Source organism: Naumovozyma castellii, chromosome 2 (assembly GCF_000237345.1).
Source record: "Naumovozyma castellii chromosome 2, complete genome".
NCBI classification, from domain to species: domain Eukaryota; kingdom Fungi; phylum Ascomycota; class Saccharomycetes; order Saccharomycetales; family Saccharomycetaceae; genus Naumovozyma; species Naumovozyma castellii.
The window spans coordinates 1,604,656-1,617,536 of record NC_016492.1 but is presented as its reverse complement, the minus strand read 5'-3'; the positions used below and the strand labels follow the sequence as shown (position 1 = coordinate 1,617,536).

The 12,881-nt window shown below is 36.1% G+C and overlaps 7 protein-coding genes across 7 annotated transcripts; 6 read left to right on the top strand and 1 right to left on the bottom strand.

The window, feature by feature from the left end:
* Positions 1–309: 309 nt before the first annotated feature.
* NCAS0B08460 (60S ribosomal protein eL39) lies at positions 310–837 on the top strand (the record flags this gene model as incomplete). Its single annotated transcript, XM_003675253.1, has 2 exons — positions 310–315; positions 688–837. The coding sequence occupies 2 exons, from the start codon at positions 310–312 to the stop codon at positions 835–837; spliced, it is 156 nt and encodes a 51-aa protein (XP_003675301.1).
* A 639-nt stretch (positions 838–1,476) lies between these two features.
* On the top strand, positions 1,477–3,237 carry MNN5 (alpha-1,2-mannosyltransferase MNN5; the record flags this gene model as incomplete). The annotated part of the gene is made up of 1 exon (XM_003675252.1): positions 1,477–3,237. The coding sequence occupies one exon, from the start codon at positions 1,477–1,479 to the stop codon at positions 3,235–3,237; it is 1,761 nt and encodes a 586-aa protein (XP_003675300.1).
* A 431-nt stretch (positions 3,238–3,668) lies between these two features.
* RIM1 (Rim1p) lies at positions 3,669–4,142 on the top strand (the record flags this gene model as incomplete). The annotated part of the gene is made up of 2 exons (XM_003675251.1): positions 3,669–3,910; positions 3,989–4,142. 2 exons carry the CDS (start codon positions 3,669–3,671, stop codon positions 4,140–4,142), a joined length of 396 nt encoding a protein of 131 aa, XP_003675299.1.
* Positions 4,143–4,515: 373 nt separating this feature from the next.
* FEN2 (Fen2p) lies at positions 4,516–6,042 on the top strand (the record flags this gene model as incomplete). Its single annotated transcript, XM_003675250.1, has 1 exon — positions 4,516–6,042. One exon carries the CDS (start codon positions 4,516–4,518, stop codon positions 6,040–6,042), a length of 1,527 nt encoding a protein of 508 aa, XP_003675298.1.
* A 390-nt stretch (positions 6,043–6,432) lies between these two features.
* On the top strand, positions 6,433–9,045 carry RBH1 (Rbh1p; the record flags this gene model as incomplete). The annotated part of the gene is made up of 1 exon (XM_003675249.1): positions 6,433–9,045. The coding sequence occupies one exon, from the start codon at positions 6,433–6,435 to the stop codon at positions 9,043–9,045; it is 2,613 nt and encodes an 870-aa protein (XP_003675297.1).
* Positions 9,046–9,548: 503 nt separating this feature from the next.
* Positions 9,549–10,472, top strand: RPL17A (60S ribosomal protein uL22; the record flags this gene model as incomplete). Its single annotated transcript, XM_003675248.1, has 2 exons — positions 9,549–9,857; positions 10,227–10,472. 2 exons carry the CDS (start codon positions 9,549–9,551, stop codon positions 10,470–10,472), a joined length of 555 nt encoding a protein of 184 aa, XP_003675296.1.
* Positions 10,473–10,660: 188 nt separating this feature from the next.
* COY1 (CCAAT displacement transcription factor COY1) lies at positions 10,661–12,754 on the bottom strand (the record flags this gene model as incomplete). Its single annotated transcript, XM_003675247.1, has 1 exon — positions 10,661–12,754. The coding sequence occupies one exon, from the start codon at positions 12,752–12,754 to the stop codon at positions 10,661–10,663; it is 2,094 nt and encodes a 697-aa protein (XP_003675295.1).
* Between the last annotated feature and the right edge of the window lie 127 nt (positions 12,755–12,881).

Genomic DNA, 12,881 nt, shown 5'->3' with positions numbered 1-12,881 from the left:
TGTAATTAGGAATGAAGGAAGGCTTTCAATTAAATATTTATGTGACTGTTTCTAGAGGTATGGGTGTAATTAAGAGACGTGTCTGGGTTCAAATTCAAATTTTTACAATTTTCTTTCCAGTTTTTTTTACCGAGGAAAACTTCCTTCTAAAATGCCGCCGCAATTTTTCCCACCAGGCGGTACGTTAGGCAGACCAGATGGACTGTCAATCCATCCATATATTCAATATCCACTATACATCAATTTATATTGGATATTACGACTATTTTCAGTATTGCCCCAAGTAAGTTAAGAAGAAGATAGACAACGATGGCTGTATGTTACTACTGAAAAACTACCTTTAACGAGAAGATTGGGAAACGAACGTGTCAACAACTATGACGGCTAAAGACTTACCTGGTTTTTGTATCAATATTTTATACCCACGATAAAGAATACCATTGATGAGAAAAGATGTGGATTATATTTAGGACTGGAATGTGTGGAGGATCTTTGTTTTACTGTGGTTGCAACTTTCCTGACGGTAACGTCTCATGAAGATATGATAAGAAAGATGTGGAAAACAGTGGAAAAATACTGTACCAGTTCAGATACGTTAAGACATTTCCCAATGATGACTTTCGCCAAAATTCAATTATACTAACATGAAATTTGTAATCACTCTGTGATTTTCCATTTTAATTACAGGCCAAGAAATCCTTCAAAACTAAGCAAAGATTAGCTAAGGCTCAAAAGCAAAACAGACCATTGCCACAATGGATCAGATTGAGAACTGACAACAAGATCCGTTACAATGCTAAGAGAAGAAACTGGAGAAGAACCAAGTTGGGTATCTAAGCGATCAAACGATTCGAATATATTATCCACTCTATATACTACAGTCTTTGCGGCTTCAATAAATAAATTCGTTGCTATTATGTATTAGTGATTAATTTCAATTTAATTTCCAATCTCAACTACGGCAGGATGAGGCACATTACAACTGCACCTTCTTCTATATAATCTTTATTGTACATACGTAATTGAGGGTTGCCTGCAAGAATTTTTTGAAACAACAATGAATAACCTTTCCAACAAAGAATGAAGCAAGCACACATGCCATAGCCAACTGTCACTCAATACTGCGGTTGCAGTACATAGACTATCGTGTCCTCTTTACTGCTCAGTCTGACGGTTATGGCAGGTAATCTCGAGTACAAATTTACTATTGTTCCTTCTCCGCGTTTTCTCTGCTCCGCCTTTGCAATTTTTTTTCAAAGTTTAACTAACGTTAACTGGAAACCATAACGATTATATTGACGTTATTCACTTGTGGCATCATTCTTTCCTTGCACATCCTTTTCACTACGCCTTGCACATTTTCTGTTCCCGTTCGAATCTATAATACACTATTGACTCCTTCTCCAACCTACTTAACACTCTCACTATCAGTTTGAACCAGGAAAGAGAAGATCAAGTTTATCTAACCACCCAAACATGACACTCCCATTCCTTCACTCCATACGTAGAAGGAAAAACCCAATATTTGTTTTATGTGCCCTCCTGATCATATACCTCCTGTTGCACGTCTCGAATTACGATGCTAAGGACTTCCAATACCAATTCCTTTCCGGTCTCACGACTGCGGAGAGGAAAGTCCCACAAGTGGAAGCATTTTACTTAGATCTATTCAATTCTATAAATCAGTATAGACCATTGAATCCACCGGGCAATTGGGAGGACCTACGTGATAAGGATAAATGTAAATGGTCCGGTGACATCTCTGTAAATGACGACGGAAGAGACGCTAATGAAAGATTGAGTATGGAGAATTTAGACGAATGTTTCAAGTTGTCCAGTATACAATTGAATAATTTGAAAAGAGCTCATTCAGGATACGTCAAAAATATTCGCGATAAGTTTGACGATAAAAATGAAAGATTAACTAATAGCTTGTTCCCTAATAATGTTGGGATTGTCACCATTGGAGGGGGGAGATATACAGTCTTGTTGATGACCATGATTGCCAAATTAAGAGATACGGGAACAAGTTTACCAATTGAAGTCATTATCCCACCTGAAGATGAAGGTGACGATGATTTTTGTAATGTTATCTTACCCAAATGGAATGGTAAATGTGTCTTTTTCAAAGATGTATTACCTGATGAATTAAACAAGAAATTGATGCTTCAAAGTTACCAAATTAAACCCTTGGCTGTTCTATTGTCAAGTTTTAAAAAAATTTTATTTTTAGATGCTGATAATTATGCTATGAAGGATTTGGATCATATTTTCGAAAGTGAACCATTCATAGAAAATGGGTTGATCGTATGGCCTGATTATTGGAGACGTGTGACACCACCTGCTTATTATAAGATTGCCGATATAAATATTTCCAAAAAGAAGAGAATACGTAACATTAATGATGATATCACACCACCATCTTATTATGATAATAAATTAAAGGATCGTGATCATCTACTCAAGGAGGTCCCCATGCATGATCTTGAAGGTACTATTCCAGATCCAACTTCTGAATCAGGTCAAATGGTCATTGACAAAGTGAAACATTTCCATACATTACTATTATCATTATATTATAATCTATATGGACCAAGTTGGTATTATCAAATTTTCTCCCAAGGCACATCCGGTCAAGGTGATAAAGAGACTTTTATTGCTGCCGCCCATGCCTTAAATAAACCATATTACCAAGTTACAACTAGTTTGGGATTAAAGGGATTCTTTTATGAAAATGAATTCAGAGGTATTGGTCTATTACAGCGTGATTTCCAACAAGATTACGCACAACACCAACTGGTGAAACAAACTATCCAAGACCATCTAGAAGAATATAGCGAATTTAAGGAAGATTATAAAGTTGCGGACGAGTTTAATAAGAAATTAATGATTCCACCAAATGGTCAGCCTCTTGACGTCATGTTTGTCCATGCTAGTTTCTATAAATATGAACCATGGGATTTATACAATGAGCGTCGTTATGTAAATTCAGATGGTACACATTTCCGTGGGTTTTCCGATCTAAAGGAGTTCAACTATTTTGATATGGAGTTATTCAATTTTAAAATTTTGAGAGATACACTTTGTTCACCTAATAAAAAGGTTGAATTTAAATTCTATAATGATAAAGTGTTCAGCCCTGAATGGGACAACATGTGTACTTATCTGAAGGATCATGTAAATTTCCTTCAAGAAACTCATTCAGAAGCAGTAGCAAAAGAAGAGGCAAGCAACTAATATTTGCCAACTGCATATTAATATCATCCTTTTAATTTTTTTCTACAAACAATACATTTAAGGATTTTGTGACCTTTGTTGTTTTATTTTCAGCATGTTGCATGAACCATGGACAATGCGTTCTGCTCATCAATGCACATTTTTTTGTTTTAACATTACATTTCTTATATCCTCTATTAATAGCAACATTTACATGTATATTAACTCTTTACTTTATTAATCTGACGCTTCAAACGGTCCTCATACTTCTTTCAGCAGTATATAGACATATAGTATTGCTATTGTTTCAAATTGGTGACGGCGATACCGTTTCGGAAAATGACGCGTCACGGTAAATTCATTCATTATTATATCAACAACAAACTGGTCTTCTTTCATTACCATCTACATACTGACAGAATAAAACAATAACAAGTCTAACGCACATTCCGATGTTTTTACGTACACAAACTCGTCTATTCCATGCCACTGCAAAAAAGATGGACTTCTCCAAGATGTCCATCGTAGGTCGTATCGGCTCTGAATTCACTGAATACACCTCTCAAAACGACAAGAGATACCTTAAATACAGTATTGCCTCTCAACCAAGAAGAGACGGTCCAACCAATTGGTATAACGTTACCGTCTTTAATGAGCAACAAATGAACTTCTTGACTCAATATGTCAGAAAGGGGTATGTATATAATATTGAATGCACCAATTAGGTCCCATTATTGCAAATTTACTAACTTTAAATTATTATTTATAACAGAGCTCTAGTCTACGTTGAAGCTGATGCAGCCAATTACACCTTTGAAAGGGAAGACAAGTCCAAGGGTACTAGTTTGAGTTTGGTGCAAAGAGATTTCAACTTGTTGAGAAATGGTAAGCCAGAAGAGCCCGCTACTACTGAGGAATCGGAGTAAATATAAAGAGACAATCAAGGATACCCTAATGAAGGAATTTGTATGAGTAATAACTAAAAGGTGCTTCCAAAAGTAAGAAAAAAAAAGTTCTATCGTTGGATCCAAATTCTATTTAATAATATACAATATATACTATGAAATATAAATGGATTTTAAGCTCCGCTGTCAAACATTTTGTTAGTATAGAGCCTATGTTTTAGGTTAACAAGAGGTTATACGTAATGTGTATTATGAGTCAAAGGGCCATGTGATTGCCATTCTGTCAATGCGCCGCCAAGCCGAATCTTGTTGAAACTAATGATATATATATATGTTTCGATGACCTTTGGGACTTTTAACACCAGAACGGAAAGAAAGGACTTCTAGGCCAAGGATGGTAATGATTAAAACTCCAGAAGTAGTTGCCACTAAGCAAGACGTGGTTTCTACACAGGAACCCGAGGAAAAGAAGCAAATAAATAAGAGGTTCCTACTATTCAAGATTGATGTCTTTGTTTTATCATTTGTATGCTTACAATATTGGATTAATTACGTGGATCGTGTTGGGTTTAACAATGCATATGTCTCTGGGATGAAGGAGGATTTGAATATGAAAAAGGACGATTTAAATGTCACTTTAACATGCTTCACGGTCGGGTACGTTGTTGGTATGCTGCCCAATAATCTAATATTGTTGGTTGTCCCACCAAGGTTATGGCTCAGTTTCTGTACATTTTCATGGGGTTTACTGACTCTGGGAATGTTCAAAATAACGTCATTCGAGCAGGCTTGCGCTATTAGATTTTTCCAAGCTTTATTCGAAAGTTGTACTTTCTCTGGTACCCATTTAATATTAGGATCCTGGTATAAAGAAGATGAATTGCCACTTAGAAGTGCAATATTTACAAGTAGTGGTCTAATCGGTTCAATATTTAGTGGGTTCATGCAAGTTGCCATTCATACTCGTTTAGATGGTGTTGGAAACTTGGAAGGCTGGAGATGGTTATTCATAATTGATTTTTGTATCACCATCCCAATTTCCATCTACGGTCTAATCTTCTTCCCAGGTGTCCCAGATCATACGAGCAGTTCAAGCAAATTTTCCATGACTAGGTATATATTTACTGAACAAGAACTACAATACGCTAGAAGAAGACTTCCTGCAAGAGATGAGAGTACGAAATTAGATTGGTCAGTGATTCCAAGAGTCTTGAAAAGGTGGCATTGGTGGTTCTTTTCTCTTGTTTGGGTTCTTGGTGGTGAAAATTTAAGTTTTGCCTCAAATTCTACATTTGCTTTATGGCTACAAAACCAGAATTATTCTTTATCGAATAGAAATAATTTCCCATCTGGTATTTACGCAGTTGGTATTGTATCTACCCTCCTATCAGCATTTTACATGTCCTGTATCCCCAAATCGAGGCATTGGCACGTGGCAGTGTTTATCTCTGTAATTCTATGTGTCGTTGCCATTATGATTCGGGCTAATCCTTTGAATAGCGCTGTCATGTTTACAGCACAATACCTTGGTGGTGTAGCATATGCTGGTCAGTCCGTATTCTTTGCCTGGGCTAACAGTGTTTGTCATGACGATCTTCAAGAACGTGCTGTGGTCCTAGCATCTATGAATATGTTTTCAGGTGCAGTGAATGCATGGTGGTCAATCCTATTTTACGCCGCTTCAATGGTTCCTCGATTCGAGAGAGGCTGTTATGCATTGATCGCCACATCGGTTTCTACCATTATTGTTTCAATCTACATTAGATACTTACAAAATATTGAGCTTGATAATAAGAAGGTTACAGCATATATTGACGCTAATGATATGATGGTAAGTGAAGGTGAAGATGAAGACGAAGAAGAATACGAGGAGGACAATATGACGCTACATGAGCGTGATATTGAAAGATCATATCCGTAAATATTAACTATATCTCTATTTGCAAAACATAAATACTAAATATTCCATTTCTCGTTTCCATAAACAAAACTTACAGTCGTATGTTTTTGGCCTTAGCTTAAACAATAATTTACGCGTCGCGTAAATGAGCTGACGCGTAAGAATTTTTTTCTAAGTTGACTCCCCCAAAGGATAGTTGCATGGAACGCAATTAGCGTCAGTTTGAACAATGGATACTTCACTTACCTCAAAAGGGTCTCCTAAACCGTTTTAGTGAATTTTACTTCTCTTAGCAGACACCATCTTCAACCAAGAGGAAACTATTCAATATTTGGCTAAGTTCACTTATCATACATCAATTTCAATTCCTTCCAACTTCAATTAAACCATTGCAAGGGAGTGTAACTAAAAATGTCAGCTATTCAAGTGTTAAGAAGGAGAGAGGAATCCTTACATATCTCAATTAAACGATTACACATGCAATGTAAAAGGTCAAAAACCCCTCAAAGTTCTCTACTAGACCCTATGATGAAATTGAATGCTGAGCTGACTTTAATCTCAAGGGCTCTCGAGTTCATAATGGCAAGACATATGCTAATGTACAATAATTTAAACTCTACGACAGATGCAGAAGCAGCAGTAACTCGACTTTTTGAAAATTTAGACCTTCTGAATGCATACAAAAGTGTTTTATCAGCTGCGATGAATTTAATATTAGACCCTGAGCTTCCCATATTCCGTTCCACATCAGAAGCAGACTTTCTAACTCAATTTTTTGGAATTTACACATATCTGGCAGAGACCAATGAATGCTACATCCTTCAATCGACGAATTTACAAACACTTTTGCATTCGTTCGAGTGCCAATTCAAGTCCAATTATAATCTTTCCAATTGTAACATTATTAAATTTGATCAAGTGCAAGATTTGCTATCATACTCTCATGCTGTAATATCACCACCATTAATTGATTTTTCACTCGTAGTTAATCGTTCCTATTTCAAGCTAGATTTACCAAAATTCCAATATAAGGATCTCCTGATAGAAATTCTAGAATTCTCAACTGGTGAAATAGCCCTATTAAAGATAAATTCAGGTGAGCTACCCTATTCTCTCACTGTAACAGAGCATTTGTTGGAGAACTTAGGTGATGGTAACTGGAAGTTATTGAATCTTGGAAGAACTTTACTCTTCTCAACAATTAGAGAATCAGATTTGGGTATTATTGGGTTCATTGACTCTGGTATTGAATTAAGGACACTAACTGGTAATAATGTTAACTTAAAATTAGTGTGTGTTGACATGATTCAATGGGAAACTTATTGGAAACTTTGTTTTCATAGACTCTTCGATCCAAACTATATACCGCCTTTGGCCTCCCAAGGAACGAGGTCAGTTTTAACCAAATCTAGAGGATATAACAGTTTTAAAGAAAAGCTTGATAAGCTAAATACAATTAGACCAAGTGAGACTACCGGTATTGCACTCGAACTAAAATCTCAATCATCTACTGAATCGATTACTTCTGTACCAAGCAACTCCAATAGAGGATTTTCACTTCATAAATCAAGACCATTACAAAGTCCACTCTCTTCGTTGACTACAATTGCACATGAGAATAGTGGGGAACCATCTTTGATGTCGAACTCTAACATTAGTATTCCTGAAAGTCTGAACCATAAGATGTCTATTACTTCGTTGAAAACAATGGAATCGTTAGATTACAATGAATTATTAGTGTTAGACAAATCTCTAGAGGTTGAAATATCACCCGAGTTAACTCAAAGATCTCCAGGCATCGAAGAATTCAATTTTGTCTCTCAAGATTTTGCCATGGGGGAGGTCGCTACAACTCTAAGCAGAAATATTGTTGAAGGCGATTTAGAAAGTATACTGTCGGAGGACAGTAATTGTAATCAAGACCATGATCATAGTGATGGGGAGGACGATGATACTGAAAGCAGTTTTAATCCAACAGCAGATACTTACAAGCCTTCCCTTTATCGTCGAAAATCCACCTCGCTACTGAGTTTATTTAGTTCCAAGAATAAAAAGAATCTAACACTTGATACATCTAATTCAAACACAAGCTCGCTTACCACTTTCACTGATACACCGACTCTGAGCACTCCGTCATCAGCAAGATCATTGCGTTTCTATAAGGCTGAAAAGGAATTCTTATCAACGTCTTCCATTATTTCAGTAGATGACTTTGTGCCATTATTTGAATGTGACAGTGCTAAGGTTTCATCATGGAACGGTAAACTTTGGGAAATTTTAAGAAAGGAGAATCTCTATCTGACTATTTTAAGATCAAGAAAGAGTAACAAAGCCATACTTATAATTCACCAAGATGCCAGTCGAAATGAATGTCAATTAGTTGCAAAGATTACGACAGGTTGGAGATGTGATAAGTCGACAGCTCGGGATATTCAAATCAAGATTCCCGAGGCAGATATTCTTTCGAGTGTTTTTACAGAAAGGCAACCTTTGTTGACCATCCGTTACACACAAACAGATCGCTTGCTGAATATTTTAGATCATTGTAGAAATGGTAACTTACCGGCTATAATATCTAATTCAAGTACAATTAGAACTCTTTCATCAACAGAATCTTCTGTTTTAAGTGAACAAACTTCTGGGACACCCACTCACCAGACCGATCTAAAGCAATTGAAATCAGAAAAGGACTCTCAAGTTAATTCGCTTTTACTCTTGACGAATGTGAAGATAAAGCATCACGTTCGTGTGGACAAAATATGGGAGGTAAACGAAGTAGGATATGCGAATATATACTCTCAAGAATATAAAGGTGCAAGAGTTGCTGCTAAATTCGAAATATTGTCGAAAGTAGGCGTAAACAAAACATCTAGTGAATTAATAGGCCGTTTGGGTGGTATAAAGAGACTGGGGAGAACCGGTCTTTATTTCATTGACACGAAGGGGGAGCACCAATTACTGGAATTCACAAACATGGCTTTGGCTGACCATGTCTACAAGCTGGTATTGCCTGAGCAATTTTAGTTTTATAGTAAACACATATATTCATTCTCATTAATGACATACGTAATTGTTCAAGCAACTATATTTCTGAATATTGTGACTTCAACATCCGTACATATCCCAGTATACACCTAATCATTTTTATTCAGAACAAATTTTTATTCGAAATTTATTTTTCGCCCCGACAAGATAATCTCGGATTTCGCTTACTATTGAGTCCGTTACTGCTTCCCAGAGGCTAGGCAGGAAGTGGTAAGCTGAGCAACCCAAACTCTCTCTGCCTAGACATCCTCTCTCCACTGGGCATTGTGCTTGGGACGTCTCTTTCTAGTCTCTCCCTGGGGAACAGACGACATCCTTGCAAAGAGCCTAGCAAAGGAGGTTACCCGTCGATGGATAGCGATTCTATTCAGTTCCCAGTTGGAAAATTCCAGTAAAATATACCTGAATTATAGCTTAAAAACATTGATTATTAAAGGTGCCTTGAACTCATTGAAGATCTACAAGAACTATCAAATAGAAAAATGGCTAGATACGGTGCTACCTCCACAAACCCAGCTAAGTCTGCTTCTGCTCGTGGTTCCTACTTGCGTGTTTCTTTCAAGAACACCAGAGAAACTGCTCAAGCTGTCAGCGGTTGGGAATTGACCAAGGCCCAAAAATATTTGGATCAAGTTTTGGACCACCAAAGAGCTATTCCATTCAGAAGATTTAACTCTTCTATTGGTAGAACTGCTCAAGGTAAGGAATTCGGTGTCACCAAGGCTAGATGGCCAGCCAAGTCTGTTAAGTTCGTCCAAGGCTTACTACAAAATGCTGCTGCCAACGCTGAAGTATGTTTTTTTTTTTAATTTTATTAGAAACCCAAATGAGATCATGATACATGTTATTTCAAGGAAACAGACCAACAACATTTCAATAAAAGAGAGGAGGAAAGAAAGTTTTGATATAATCCAATGTATGAGACACCAAATAAAATCCTCCCTTCATGATAGTAATTCTCTAAATCCAATCGTTACATACAAGCACAAAATTTGAAGAACGTAAATTATCAGTTACGATACCCGTTATTGTTTATGATGTAATAAAAGTTTTTATATGATGAAAAGCAATGTTTTCCTTAACATGATCTACTTATTATTCAATTAAGCTCACTTTTACTAACTTTAAAATTCACAATTATGAATTTTTTTTTATTATAGGCTAAGGGTTTAGATGCTACCAAGTTGTACATTTCTCACATCCAAGTTAACCAAGCTCCAAAGCAAAGAAGAAGAACTTTCAGAGCTCACGGTAGAATTAACAAGTACGAATCTTCCCCATCTCACATTGAATTGGTCGTTACTGAAAGAGAAGAAGCCGTTGAAAAGGCTACTGAAAAGAAGGTCGTCAGATTGTCTTCCAGACAAAGAGGTAGAATCGCTGCTCAAAAGCGTATCTCCGCTTAAAAAATGAATTTATAATATTATATTACAAATATACGTTTATTTACATAATTTCATTTAAATCTCCTTTTACTGTATTAAATTCAACCGTTTACCTTTTTTCTTATGAGGAGTAACTATCATCACACGAGAAGTATATTGGGACAAGTGTATTTATACGTGCTATTATTTATATAATGATTAAATAACTATTATTGAAATCCAGCAGGAAGATCATTTAGTAATTGTTGATTAACTGCGGCGGCAGCAGCAGCAGCATGTGTATCAGAACCATGTGATGTAGCTGAAGTTGTCGTTTGAACAATCCCCACTTCAGGTGTCATATAACCGCTTATATTAATGACGTACATTGACATTAGGAAAACTAATCCATGTAAGGCAAGACAATAAAATAAGAACGCAGCTCTTGTTGCCTTATTTTGTAAGATGACTCTTGCAAACGTCAAAAATAACTTTTCGAGGACAGATAATTTATTCCTCTTATAATAATCTAGTTCTTGCTGTTTAAAGTTTGCTAGTGGATGTAATGACTCCTCATATATGTTTGAATATTGAGCTTCCGTGTCGTGGCTATCTTGAATTGTCACAGATGCTTTACCAGAATCTGGTTTATAACTTGATAAAAACCTGACACGTTCGTATAATTTGCTGTTGTCTGCTTTTAGCTTACTCATGTCTGCTTTCATTTTTGTTCTTTCCAAAACCCCTTGTCTTAGTTGTTTCTCAAGATCCATATTTCTTGTACGGAATCTATCCCTTTGTTTGGTAATAATAGGAAGAATGGATGCGCTATTTGAGGTAGTCAATTCAGCATCTTCTGGTATACCAACGATTGAACTTGTTGGTGATAACCTCCCAACATGTTCTCCTCGGTTATTCATTTGGCGGGTTACTCCTGATATCATACTTGCATTATCGTTGAATTTCTGGTCAATGTCATCAAACCTTTCTAAGTCAAGCTCTAATTTAGAGTTTAAACTCTCCAAATTCTCGATTTTCTTATTAAGTTCAGTTAAATGCTCTTTTAGTGACTTATTTTCTTCGATGCTTTTGATATTTTCAACTCTTAATTCAGCCAAACTTGATTGTAACTTCTTATTGGCTGATAATAATGAAGATTCTAGTTTACTACTTTCCGTTCCATGAACAATGACAAGTTCTTCCTCACTATCATTATCATCTGCTCCAAATTCTATCTTCTTTAAGGTCGATAATTCCTCCTTTATTTGATTATAATCCGAGTAATTGTTTAACTTTCTTCTCACTGTTTCTAATTCTGATTTAACAGAAGTGGATTCATTTTTCAATTGTGATATCTCTTCCTGAAGTTCAGTCTTGATGTTAGAAAGATTGTTTCTTTCTCTTTCAAAGGATGCGCTTAATAATGCATTTTCACTCTCTAATTCGTTAATCTTTAAGTCCTTAGTGTACAATACGGATTCTTTTTCTTCAGTGCTAGTGGCCTTGGAAAGTTCACCATTTAATGTTTCATTACGTTCTTCTAATTGTAAAATTCTAGATTGTGCCGATTCTAATTCTTGTACCAACAAGGAAAACTCAGCTGCAGATTTAGTAGAGTTTGTCGATGAAGCCGCGTCTTGAGAAGGTTTATTTGTATCTGCGTTTGGTTTCGTATTTTCAGTTGGCTCTTCTATATCTACTTGTTTAGATATTTTGTCTTCCAGTAACTTATTGTTAGTCTGTAGGGTTACTAACTTCTTGTTTAATTCATTCTCTCTTTCTTTCCAGTTTCTTTGCTTTTCTTCCCACTTTGACGATAACTCTTGCTCTTTAGCGGTAAGTCTTTTTGATAAAGTAACTGCTGAATTTTGTTCTAAATCCAATAATCTGGACTTTAAGTTTTCATAATCAGCATACTTTGCCAGTTTATCTTCTAAGACCGTTATTTTTTCTTTCAGTTCTTTATTATCCTCCACTTTACTCAATTTCTCAATAGAGTTCTGCAACAGCGGTTTAGGATCTGGAGCTTCTGACATTCTTGAATATATTTCAATAACGATTTGTTCAGAGAATTTGGATCTTTGAGTCAAGTCATCAACTTCGTGTTGATAATGCTTGATGATCTTATTTATTTGATTTAACTTTTCATCACCTTGTAATTTCTTAAATTTCTTTGTCTCAGTAGCTAGGAACTTTCTAGATTCTAAGGATTTGGTTTCTTTATTCTTCACCTCAATAATATTACTGTCTAGTTCCTTCTGCAAGTTTGAAAGATCAGCTTTCACCCATAACTCAAGGGCATGATTATAAACTGAGGTATCCATCTCTACTTCAGCGTATCTACTCCTTGACTTCTTTGAATATGGCTTATCCCCTCTTACCCAAGGCAGATTAACCCTTAAACGTTGTTGACTTGCACTACAGATGCTTTTCAGTTAAGATTACGTTAGC